This window comes from Podarcis gaigeae (genome assembly GCF_964106915.1).
Source record: "Podarcis gaigeae genome assembly, chromosome: 13".
NCBI classification, from domain to species: Eukaryota; Metazoa; Chordata; class Lepidosauria; order Squamata; family Lacertidae; genus Podarcis; species Podarcis gaigeae.
In genome coordinates, this window is record NC_139689.1 from 54,893,871 (window position 1) to 54,906,609 (window position 12,739).

Here is a 12,739-nt window from a genome sequence, read left to right on the forward strand (position 1 = left end):
GCCTCACACCTGATTGCCTTGGGACTTTGCCGCTGTCGCCAACAACCCCGTAACTTTTGATCTTGGCAGGAAGAGCCCAGAATTGATATGTGGGAGAGGGAGGAGGAGCTGATGGGTCTCAAACCCTCGGGGAGTTAGGGATTTCCCTGCATGCAAAGACAGGCTCTGGCGGATTGAGCAGAGGAGACCAAGAGTGGGTCCAATGGTCGAGAAAGCGGTTTCTGCCCATGCCATAGAGGGAAGTGAGGGGCAGATGGGGCTCGTCCGCCTGGGAAAGGAGCCCATCTAGGAGAAGGAAAACTCTGATCCTAAACCTTCAATGCCTGGCAGGATATCTTCAGGAGAAGAAAAGGCTCAGGAGGAAACCCTCCACAAATCCAGGGTGGAGACTCTAAGGCAGCGGGTGCCTGGTTTGCCTCCTACTGGCAACTCATGTGGCCAAGCTGGTGCCAAATGTCGGGCTGTGCTTTCCTTTAGTGAGGCTGGGGGGGGGGCGCATTGTAGTCTGGGCAGCCCCCCCCAACACACTGCCCAGGTTTGCGCCCAGGGAGGTCACTTGGTTGTTCCTCACACAGACGAATGCAAGCAACATTGCAGTAATATATAAAGTATAAAGCTTTGTATAAAGTAGTATAAAGCTTTTGTGTCAGGATCAAGTAAACAGGTACCTTATTTTTGTTGGTTCATTGCCCCCCTTCTCCTAAGGGTTTACAATGTAAAATTACAATATAAAAAATACAAAACACATAAAAACAAAAACAACCCAATAATCCCCCCTTCCACACCACCTTTAAAAGTGCATCGGATGTCAATCACCCAAAGGTCTGGTTAAAGAGGAATGTTTTTGCTGGCTGCCTAAAGATGTATAATGAAGGCGCCAGGTGAACCCCTCTGGGGCAAGCGTTCCAAATGGGGAGCCACCACAGAAAAGGCCCACTCTCATGTTGTTGCCCTCCTGACCTCACAGGGAGTGAGCACAGATTGTGATCTCATATGGAAAGAAGCGGTCCTGGAGGTCTTGTGGTCCTGAGCCATTTAAGGCTTTATAGGTCAAAACCAGCACTTTGAATTGGCCCAGAAACTAAGTGGTAGTCAGTGCAGTTGGACCAGGATCGGTGTAAGATGCTCAAACCGTCTTCCTCTGGTGAGCAACCTGGCCACCAAATTTATGCACCATCTGAAGTTCAGAGGAAGCCCTACTTATAACGCATTTCAGTAATCTAACCTAGAGGTTACCAGAACATAGAGAACAGTAGTTAGGCTGTCCCTGTCCAGATAGGGGCGTAGCTGGGCCACCAGCCGAAGCTGATGGAAGGCACTCCGGGCCACTGAGGCCACCTGAGCCTCAAGGATCCAGGAGGACCCCCAGGAGATTTGTTAGGGAATCAATCAAGAGAGGTGATTAAGTAGGGATGAACTCCCTGTGGGGGTTTTATTTTAAAAAGGAAACTAGCTTTTGACTGGCTTTATACTGAACTGAAAGCTGAAACTTGGACTGAAGCCTGTTGACTGTAATTCATAAACCACACTTAACAATGTTAAATGACGCCTACACCACCCTTGATCTGGGTTTTTTCCATTACCTTCCATTTTAAATTGTAAGGTATACTCTAGTTTTTAAATACTAAAGTCCTCTTTCACTGGTTTTAAACAGAACTGAAAGTTGCTTTTTTCCCGTTGAGTCCTACCCTTAGGTGTTAAGCTTTCATGCCACTCCTTTTCACCTAAAATACCCAAACTTTTAAAACTGAAGAACCTGAACTGGGTTCAACCAGATAGCTAAGTCTACTTTTTCTAATTCTAAGCTGAATACCCCACTAGTTTTGTCTCTTCTGTGTGGAACTATATATTAATCTTTTTTTTTTCTTTTCTTTTTCTTTTCTTTTTTATTCCCTCCCCAAAATTGGGATTTAATCAAGGTTTCTGGCTTCCTGTGGCCCTTAAAAAGTCCCCTGCTAAGGTAGAGTGAAATCCCACTGTGGTGGAGCTGAAAACTAGGATTCTCTAGACTTGTATCTTTAACTCCTGAGCAATGGGGGGGGGGGTCGTTTTTGTTTTTTTAACAGATTTTAGTTTCTAGCACAGAGGTCAGCAACCTTTTTCAGCCGTGGGCTGGTCCACCGTCCCTCAGACCATGTGGTGGGCTGGACTATATTTTTGGGGGGGAAATGAAAGAATTCCTGTGCCCCACAAATAACCCAGAGATGCATTTTAAATAAAAGCACACATTCTACTCATGTAAAAGCATGCTGATTCCCGGACCATCCGCGGGCCAGATTGAGAAGGCAATTGGGCCAGATTTGGCCCCCGGGCCTTAGGTTGCCTACCCCGTTCTAGCACACTGCGGTCTTTGACACCCATGAACTCCAGAATAGGATCCAGATTGTATATATATATATGGTATAGTTTTTTGGGGGTTAATGAATGAATTAATGAATTCTAGGATTGTGATAATTAGGGATGGGAAGGGAGAAATATAAATTGCAGCAGAATTCCTGGGTAGCCTGCCCAAGCCAGGGCCATTAAGGGAACCATAGAGAGCCATTCCGTGCAAGAGAACGTCTTTCTTCCTGCCCTGGGGTATGGACAGAGGGCAAGGAGTTTCTTGGAAGAAGGAGGAGAGAGAAGAGCTGAGATCCATCTTTGGAGGGTGCTAGCTGCAGGTTGCCTACGTTCCTGCCTCTTGCAACGAGCATGTCGTAAGATCTGGACTCTCTCCATGCAGACTGAAGGTGTAGATAGGTGAATAAATCATATTTCTTAAAGCCAGATAGTCGCCGCCTTTTCTATTTTCCAAAGGGACACAGACCCTGTGGCGGTGCCTGGGACCCCTGGGCTCTTGACACCGCTTGGCAGAGAGAGGGGCAAGCACCTGACTTTTGTAACAATATATTTGGCCAGACAGACGGTGCATCCTGACTGCATTTTATTAAAGGATGTATTTTCTAATTTTGGATCTCTCATCTGCAGGCATTTCTAAAGCATGCCTCAGGAAATGTGAACTTAGAAAGGAAAGGAACCCCCAATATTGAGAACACCAAAAAACCAAAACGCCTTATGCATGAACTTAGAGCCACTTCTGTATTTCAATATATTTCATCATTTGAAATACACATTATCTTTAGGACCCACAGCCAGACCCCAAACACATTCAAAATTCATTCAAGAAGTCCAAAGAAATACTAGGTTGTAAACACACCAAAACACCACAGGAAATAAACGGACTTAGCTTTCTCTAGATTTCATTAATGTGACACTATCCTTGCCTTCCTGTATGTTTCACTCCCAGATTTACAGCTGAAACTTCACAAGATCAAAGTAGTCCATCTGTGGGGAGCCAAGGGGGCCGGGGCTCCTTCTCTCCAGTAAGGGCAAGAGGGAGAGCAAAACCCATAGTCTGGCATGGCTGGCAAATTCTCTCTGCTTGATCCCCTCTCTGCAAAATAGTGCTTCTTAGCACAATCCTTTGGCATGCTGCTGTTTATCGGCAGAGTTAGAGCTCACTCACATTTCAGCCTGCGGTGGGTGAATCACATGGAGGGAGCAGCCCTCCCCAGGGGGATAAACATCTGATTTCAGCTGTGCGTCATGGGTGCTTGGCTTGGGTGCCCCAGGATTAGACTGTCCCTAAGAATGCCATACAGCAGTCAGAGAGGTTTGCAGAAGACACACTTTTGTGAAATGAAAACTCACAGGATTGCTCCTGCAGGACATGCGCTGATTGGAAACGGCTTCAAATCTTTTCCAAGTGCAAACAGTATTTGCACTGTTTATTTCCTTGTCTGCAATCCCACATTATTTGTGCTTGTTGATAATCCTAACATTTTTGGTTTAGTAAAAAACAAATTGTGTGTTTGTAGCAGTATGGTTTAAAAAATGTGGACATGAAAGTTGGGGGTGGGCTAAATGTCTGCAGAAATCTTCCTATATCAGATGGGTGACTGAATCAAATGGTCAGCAGTGGGAGCCCAGCATCCTCTACCCACCCACCCCCCCCGCCCTATGACTAGCAAACCTGAAACAAAAGAAAATAGTACTTGTTCATCAAAGTGCATGACTTAGACAGGTGGCGGGTCAGAAGCCTTATCCTGCCTGGCACATCCTTTTCTTAGGTAAACTGCAAGTGATAGGTTGCCGGGGGAAGTCAATAATTCGTTCGTGGCTTCTTTGGGCCAGGTGAAGAAGCAGCCTCAGGCAGTGAGAGATGTTGGTGGGGACACAGTGTGCCCCACAGCCTGCTCTCCTGCCCCAACTAGCTCCTTTCAGGTGTGGCAGAGGATGTGGCCTCCTTGCCCAGGTGAGACTAAGATTAAATTCTCTGCTCCTCTTGCTGCTGTTTGGGGAATAAGGAGGTTGGCAGCGGCTCCTTTCTCTCAGGCAAGATAATGTCTGGGGCTGGCCCTGTTGTTTCTGGATATAGGATCATCTTCTGAAGAGAAAAATGTAAATTAGAGGAGGGGGACAGAACTTTCCTCACCTGTTTAAATGTAACTGGCAGTTTTGAGTCAGAGAAATAAAAAGTCACGTTTTGGGCTCTGCTAGGCGACTGGCAGTCTCCCTGGAGATCTGCTTTGAGAGGAGGGGTCTTGGTTTTCTGTGTGAGTGCAAAATCCGTGCCACCACATCGTTGTAAATTAGGGCTGCCATGTTACAAAAAGTGAAAATGAGCATCTTCTTTTTATTGCCAACCCCACTTCCCATATGGGTTGCCAACCAATTTTTTAAAATTCCGCTACTTTCTACAGACGAATCCCTGATGTGTCAGGGAAATTCCGGACAGTGGTCTCCTTCAAAAGAAACTAGACTTTGCTAAGTGCTTCAACTGTTGAACTGCTCACCACTGAGAGATGTGTCATGAGTGTAGGACAACATATATTTTAAAGATAGTTCTGGATGGAGTAGATCTGGCATGAAAGTGCTTCGCATTGTAAAACACAACTCTGGTGAACGTGAGGAGTTTCTAGAAAGAACCAGAGAACCATATTAATGCTCCGGCAAGAAGCTGTTCAGAGTCAAGTTGTCCATATCCACCTCTGATCCATTCTCCCCAAGCATCTTTACCCTTTTCACCCTGGGGTGCCTCCCTCTGGCCTCCTCTGCTTCTTCAGCAGCTAGCAGGGATGAGATACACACCATCTCTGTGTGGTTGCGATCATTCATTTTGTAGGCCCGTTTCTGGCGCCAGAGCATGGTCGCGAAGACACCAGTGGCCACTATGAAAATGCCAGCAATGAGGGCCAGGATGAAGATCCACAGTAAACACTTCCCTACCAAGATGGTGGTGCCACTGAGAGATGTCACTGAGCGGGGCTTCTCCTTGGTGGTGGTGATGGTGGCTGAGATAGTAACCTTTGCTATGAAGGAAGGCCTGGTTGTGCCAACGGCTTGCCTCAACTTCGCTGTGGAAACATCTGAACTGGCCACCATGGACTGAGAACTTGTCACATCATCCAACAATGGCCAATCGGTGGTGGGGCTTGGCTTCTCAGTCGAGTGAGGAAATTTCACCTTTCCCTTTGCTATGAAGGAAGGCTTGGCTGTGCCAACGGCTTGCCTCAACTTCGCTGTGGAAACATCTGAACTGACCACCATGGACTGAGAGCTTGTCACGTCATCCAACAATGGCCAATCAGTGGTGGGGCTTGGCTTGGCTGTTGAGTGAGGAAATTTCACCTTTCCCTTTGCTATGAAGGAAGGCCTGGTTGTGCCAACAGCTTGCCTCAATGTCACTGTGGAAACATCTGAATTGGCCACCATGGACTGAGAGCTTGTCACATCATCCAACAATGGCCAATCGGTGGTGGAGCTTGGCTTGGCTGTTGACTGAGGAAATTTCACCTTTCCCTTTGCTATGAAGGAAGGCTTGGTTGTGCCAACAGCTTGCCTCAATTTCGCTGTGGAAACATCTGAACTGACCACCATGGACTGAGAGCTTGTTGCTCCAACCAGCGGTTTCTCAGGGACCCCTAAAACCATCGTTTCTTGGAGGGCAGTAGCAACCTTTTCTGTCTCAGTAGGCATAGATTGTGATACAGTTTTGCCCACTGTGAGAGCAAGACGGCGGACACGGGGCACTGGAGCACGAGAACTCTTTGTGGTACTTAAATGGGTTACTTCTTTGGTGGTGCCAACTTCTGTGGATACTTTCCCAAATGTATCTAGAGTTGTTGTGGCATTAGTAGGCACTTCAGCAGTGGCACCACTGTAATTTTCCCCAGGAGATGTAGAACTCTCTGCTGCAGCCTCTGCGACTGTGAGACTTTTCCTGGCTTGTTCTGCAGGGGCCGCAGGAGAGTTCTTACAGCTACCATCCTTCTTTCCGCAAGGTAACTGAGGGGATTCCTGGCCATCATCTCCTGCTCTCTTCCACACCCACTGTCCTGGGGAAGCGAACTGAGAGCCTGCGTTGGCAGGGAGGTTGTATGACTCCACATCCTCAACAGCAGCGCCATCTTGCATAAGGAGTCCTAAGGTTGGGAGCCTGAAACTGCCAGCTGTGAGGAGACTCCAGAGAACCACCCAGAGGGAGAGCCAGACGGGAGCCATTTTACCTGGGGTGGGTGGAGAAAGGGAGCCAAATACACATATTAATATTTGTCCACAAGTCTCAACCCCCCCTCCCTCCACCTTACATCTCAAAATGGCTGCCACAAGAGACTCTTGGTTAAGTATTGGGGGCAACAGGGGTGCCATTTGGGGCTGTTATTGAGGGGTCTTTGTCCCTCTTCTAAAGGTTCAGGCAGAGCATTGTCTGTCTTGGCTACTTTTTAATTTGTTTGTAACATTTAATAACCCACCCTTCTGCCCTATCCTGGGAGAAAGTAGAGGTGGGGGGAAAAGATCTGATATCAATACATGGCAGCCAACTCACAAGAGCCGAGGGGAAGAGCAAGCATCAATCCTAACTGTTAAGTTGTGGGCGAACATGTCAGACGGCACAGCGATTCTTTAAATAGCTCTTCTTTATTCAGATGCCAGAACAGAACTAGGCTGAGGAGCTCAGTCAGCCTGCTTATATAGAGCTCCAGAACAATGCAACTGTTGCCATTTTCTAAAACTATCCAATTACTGAACGTCACTTTTAGATCCTTCATTTGCATACAGAACTATCCAATCACTGAACGTCACTTTTCGATCCTTCATTTGCATAACTATCTACAGTATCCCCCTGCTGGCCCAGGGTGAGAACTTCAGAACATAACACTAATATTATTAAAGGACTGAAAGGGTTAAAATTAAGGAAATGAAATGGCCCCTGGTGCCCAGTGCCAACCAGCAGTAGATTCAGGGTCAGGCAAGTCTCTCTGGAGAGAACAGCATAAGTGGGGGGCATTTTTCAATTCTCTTAATCATTTCGCTTCAGACAATTAAGATGTTTCCATCATGTCTCCCATGCAAACTCTTCTCAGCGTGGCATCACGTGTTGCAGGCCAGGTGCCCCATCTGCAATCTGGCCACTGCAGTCTGCACCTGCCCCAAGGGCAGCACCACATAGAGCATATTGTAGCAATCCAGCCTCGAGTTTGCCAGCGCATGGGCTGCAGCCACTCTGCAACACAAGCTTAAATGCAAGCACATCATGAGTTGCTGCCACTGCAAATCTGTTAGGCTTTGAGATGCCATGAGGCTTTGTAGCACCTGAAACCTGAATTAGCTGGGATGCCCAAAGCAGGAATGAAAGTTTGTGCATGTCTAGAAGCAGAGCAGTCTCTTGCCCATTTCCTGTGTCAATTAATACACACTAAAGCGCTTTCAGGAAGGGCAGCAAGCAAACCACAAATGCTTACGTATTTTTCTCTTGCAACTGAGCCCAGCCCTAAAGCGAAATGGTTGCTGGGTGGTGGTTGTTTATGGTTTTTTAAGGTTAAGGGAGGCCAGATTGGGAAATAAATTACTTATGTCCAATGTACAGTGAATGTCTGATGTAGATTTTTTCAATTTCGTTCTGTATGGGACAATGACAATAAAGATTATCGTATCGCACTCCTCCTGCATGAAGAAGATGCGTGAGGAGCCTGCCTGCCCTCAGGGACCCCCTGCAATCTTGAATTGACACCAAGGCTGGTGGAGGAGGGGAAGAAGCAGGCAGACAAGGATGAATGTCAATAAATTCTGCTCCCTGCATTTAAATTGGGTTTACTTAGAAATCCCCTTCCATGAACTCAAGCGCCCCCCTGGAGAGGTCAAACTGGCGACTTGTGTCCTCTTGTACGGCTCTTTCTACTGAAATCTATACATAATCTTCATTGAACCCATTTATCAAATATGCCAGGAGAATCAGATGCTTTTGATGTCATTTTACTACTTTCAAGTCAAAATGCATCTATAACCTTCAGTGTGGCCAAGTTGTTGCAGCAAGCAAAACTCACCAGCAACTGACCTCAGAGACTTTCTGTAATTCTCCTCTTTGGAATTTATGACATGTCTATAAGTTTGAAGATGTTGCTGCCCATTTTATTTTATTCTATGCTACTTTTATTTCATTTCACCCTATTATACACATCTAGATAAAGTGTTTCAAGTGCTTCATTTTACTTTCTGTCAGTCTACTGTTGAAATGCACTCAAACTCTGCCAGTGGGATTTTGTTCTGTTTTGTTAATCTTTAAGAGCAAGCATTGTCCAGGGGAAAGTCAAAGAGTAGACCATATGAGTTACTGTCAGCCCGGAGGCTGAATCTCTGAGTGAGGCACTTCCTGGTCCCTCTGGGTTTGGACATCTCCTCAAAACAAGCTGCTCCGTAGTTCAGCTTTGGGCCACCCTCTTTCTTGTGACCCCCAAATACAACTTCATCACCCCACCCCAAAATATACATACCCCGAACGCAGAACAGTCCAGTGAAGAGAGGGAGGCAGCTTCCTTAGTCCACAGAGCCAGGGGAGACGGCAGTTGCACAGACAGGACATGCACTGGGTGCGAAAGGGACCGAACTTGGCAAATGTCTGTGGCTTCAGGCTCCAAAAAAGAGAAAAGCAACCGCCCACTTCCATGCGCACACATCCATTTGTCTTACCTGCTGTGGGGCAAAACAGGAAACCTTCCGTGAGGCAGTACGAGAAAGAGGCGAAATCGGAAGAGTTGTGGTGGTTTTGGAGAACACACATGATGCTGCTTCCTCTTCTTTGGGGGGGGGGCAGTGTGCAACAGCTGGAGGTGGGGCTATGGGCCCTACATTTGCTCTGCCTGGGGACCCTGAAGAAGACCAGGCCTCTGGATGCCGGGCTTTTCTTTAAGGACCTTCTGCGTTTGCCTCCTCAAGAGAAAGGGTGGAAGGGGACAGTTCAGGACTCATTTACATTTACTTATTTGTTTTAATATAAAAACTGGCCTGTGATTGTTCCACTACCAAGTGATGTCCCTTCCGCTCATTTCCAACTTCAAAGGGAAATCTACTAGGGACTGTTAGGATACAGTCCCCTTCCACCTTAAAAGGGTCAGGCATGACTGCTGTGTATCACATGCCTGTTTACGTCCAGCACTGTCTGCTGGGAACTTCCCTTGTATGTTGCTTTTGTGTTACTGCTGCTTTGCTGGACACAGAGGCAAGCAGACATGTTTTCTTATGTTCCTGAGCTATGCTGTATAAAATGCTGTATGTTTTGCTTGCACATCTCTCTCTGCGCCTCTTCTACTGTGAGGTGCTTTACACACTCTGATGACAGAGTGTGCCCGGGTCTTGGAACGTCTCTGAGGCTCGTGTCGCTGACTGACTGATGCTGTTCCATGGGAGACCCTGATCGTCCCGGCAGTATCCCAGCAGGGACGAGGCAGCCCAATGAGAGTTTACTTGGTGGCACCCCAAGGCAGGGGGCTGGTGTCATGTGCAGCCAGGTGAAATTGATCCAGCTGACATATATCTGCTCCAAAAAGAAAGTTTATCTCCTGCAATACCAAGTAAGAAATCTGGAAAAGTTGGAAACTCTGGTAGAAGACCATTAGTCAGTCTCACTTGGGCTGTGACATAGTATATCTTGGAGGGTGTTTCCAACTAACTTTTACTCAGAGTAGGCCCACTCAAATGAACAGACCAAAGTTATTTATGCCCTTTTATTTCAACAGATCTGTTCTGAGGAGGCTTAACCTTGGATACAGCCCTCTGTCTTCAGGCATGAGGGCTTTCTGTAGTGTTGCATGAAATGCTGTCACGAAACTCCCTACACTTGTGCAACAAGTCTCACCCAAGGAGCTCCCTATACTTTGTCTTTTGCTCAACTGGCCAGGGTGCTGCAGTGGTTCGTGGCAGACCAGGGTTATGTCCACATGAGGGCTTGAAGCGCAGCAAGGCCCAGTCCTCTTATTAGAATACCAGAATGTAAGCACCTGCTGGATCAGGCCAGGGGACCATCCAGTCCAGCATCCTGTTCTCACCCGATTCCCTGTGGGAAAGTCGCAAGCAGCACAAAAGCAACTGTCTCCTGCTGCTGCTTCAGCAACTGGGATTCAGAAGCCTGGCTGCCTCAACTGGGGAGGCAGAGAAAAGCCTTCATGGCTGGTAGCCATTGATAGCCCTCTCCTCCACCATGAATTCATCAAATCCCTTTTTAAAGACATCCAAATTGGTGGTCATCTCTGCCTCCTGGGGGAGCTCCATAGTTTCCCTTTGTGCTGCGTAAAGGAGGACTTCATTTTATGTGTCCCAAATCTTTCAGCATTCAGCTTCATCGGATGCTCCAGAGAGTTCTACTGTCGTGAGAGAGGGAGAAAAACTCTTCTCTCTCCGCTTCCTCTGTGACAGGCAGCATTTTGTAAACTTTTTCCACATCACCTCTTACTTGCCTCTTCTCTAAACTAAAACGCCTGAAGGGAGGCAGCTTGGCAAAGGCATTTAATCGGGCACTGCAGGGGCAGAGAGGGCTTCTGTTGGACCAGGGAGAGCCTCTCTTGGCCGGGTTTCATAGGCAACCGTTAAGTTGCAGGATTGCTGCTGCAAACTTGATGTTAATTGACACCTGCAGACCTCACTGTGCAGCAGGACATAGCTTTCCACCTTAATAAAAGCAACTTCCACACATGGATTGCTGCTTGTGTCTGCTTTTTGTTGTTGTTTTAAATTGTTTTTATTAAAGATTTTCTTGGGTAACAAAAGTACATACAGTGTCTCTGCTTTCAATGCATAGAGTCCTTTCTACAGATCAGTTATATTTGATGTGAGACACTAATGTTACGGACAAGATGAGGTTGGAGAAGAGAGATGGGGAGAGAGAAGGGAGGATATTGAACTTTGGATCTTTTATATGGAGTTCATGAAAGGTTTTTATGTCAGTATCATGTGGGTAAGTTCTTTGCTATTCATTTATTACTTTTGATTGGCTACTTGCTTTCATTGTCTTGATGAGCGTATTTCAATATTGCTTTGGTGTACCTAAATTTTTAGCACATCGGGTAGTGCCCAACATTAGCCTGCTGAAATTAATGGATGTAATAACTAATGGACAATTCTAATAGAGGTACCCTTTGGTATACCTTATCTTAGGTAGACTTCTTTCACCGGCGCTGCTAGCAGAGGGACTCAGGAGCAGTGGCGATTTCACAAGCAATATATTGCCCAGTGAAGCCGCCATCCCACTCGCAGAGGGAGGAAAAAGCTGCGCTGGCAAGGTGCTGATACACCTTGTTCCTTCCTCTGCATCTTTAAGCTGCTGGGCTGAGGAGTGTGTGGCTGCCACTCCACTCAGCCAAGCAGCTAAAGCGGTGGTGGCAAACCTATGGTGACGTGCCAGGGTGGGCACGGTCACAATTGCCCCAGCAGGGCCATTACTGGGGGGTGGCAAAGTGGGCAGCTGCTCCCACCCCCACCCCCCACTGCGGTCCCCAGGATGAAGGCCTGTTATATACTTTGGGCTTTACGAGGCGTCTGACCCTCACCTGAGGCTACTCCAGCTGATGCATCACAAAAGCCCCACCTGGGCGATTTCACTATTAAGGTCAACTTTACAAGGTTTCTCCTCCAAGGTTTGTTCATCAAAACTCACCATTTCACAGCACCCCACAAAATTCCCCTCGGTTCCCTAACCTGCGGGGCCAAGATTTTGCTGTAAATTCCATGTTAATTTGCTGTGTTGGCACTTTGCAATAAATAAGTGGGTTTTGGGTTGCGGTCTTGGCACTTGATCTCTAAAAGGTTCGCCACCACTGAGCTAAGGGATCCCCGGCCCTGGCTCCTGCGCAAGCGGGGAGAGCACCGGGGATGGCTCTGCAGGGAATGGGGAGCCCTCCCGCGCCCCAGCTGAGCTGTACAAACAAGCTGCCTTGTCCCAGCCCGCTAGGCACGGGGCAAAACCGCCTCAGCTCCTGCGGTGAGAGCTGCAGCAATTTCACCCAGCGCCTGGCAGGCTGAGGTCCATGCAGCTTGTTTTTTCAACATTGCGGTGTATCGCCAGACCGTGATGTTTGGCTGGTGATATACCACAACATTGAAAAGCTGCTATCACCCAGCCCTAGTACACGTTATGATTGGTAAACTCACCAGGCCTGATTGTTTAATAGATAATGAGGAAGACATTGTTCCCCAATAGCAATGCGTCATCCCCCTCTGCTCTTGCATTTCCACAGCCACTGTTTTTCAGGGAGGCATCTTCTGTAGGACTTAAAGGAATTTATTTCACAAGCTCTTTTGATGCCACTTCCTGTCTTATTTATGCAAATAGATGATGCGAAAGATGTGGGGGGTGGGAGGGATCTCACTCCTGGGCCAGCCCCCATATCTCTTGCTCTCAGGGCAGTGCCACACTGGTGGCTCC

The 12,739-nt window shown here is 47.4% G+C and overlaps 1 protein-coding gene across 3 annotated transcripts; it reads right to left on the reverse strand.

Moving 5' to 3' along the window:
- Nucleotides 1–3,062: 3,062 nt before the first annotated feature.
- Nucleotides 3,063–12,637, reverse strand: SELPLG (selectin P ligand). Of its 3 annotated transcripts, none has more exons than XM_083710136.1 (3): nucleotides 12,466–12,637; nucleotides 8,817–9,012; nucleotides 3,063–6,551 (listed from the first exon to the last, which is right to left on the reverse strand). In XM_083710136.1, the coding sequence occupies exon 3, from the start codon at nucleotides 6,544–6,546 to the stop codon at nucleotides 4,984–4,986; it is 1,563 nt and encodes a 520-aa protein (XP_083566262.1). In that variant the 5' UTR covers nucleotides 6,547–6,551; nucleotides 8,817–9,012; nucleotides 12,466–12,637; the 3' UTR covers nucleotides 3,063–4,983. The 3 variants fall into 3 exon arrangements, with proteins under 3 accessions (XP_083566262.1, XP_083566261.1, XP_083566260.1); XM_083710135.1 differs by having other exon boundaries at nucleotides 8,817–9,015; nucleotides 12,466–12,603; XM_083710134.1 differs by lacking the exons at nucleotides 8,817–9,012; nucleotides 12,466–12,637 and adding an exon at nucleotides 9,013–9,464.
- Nucleotides 12,638–12,739: the final 102 nt, after the last annotated feature.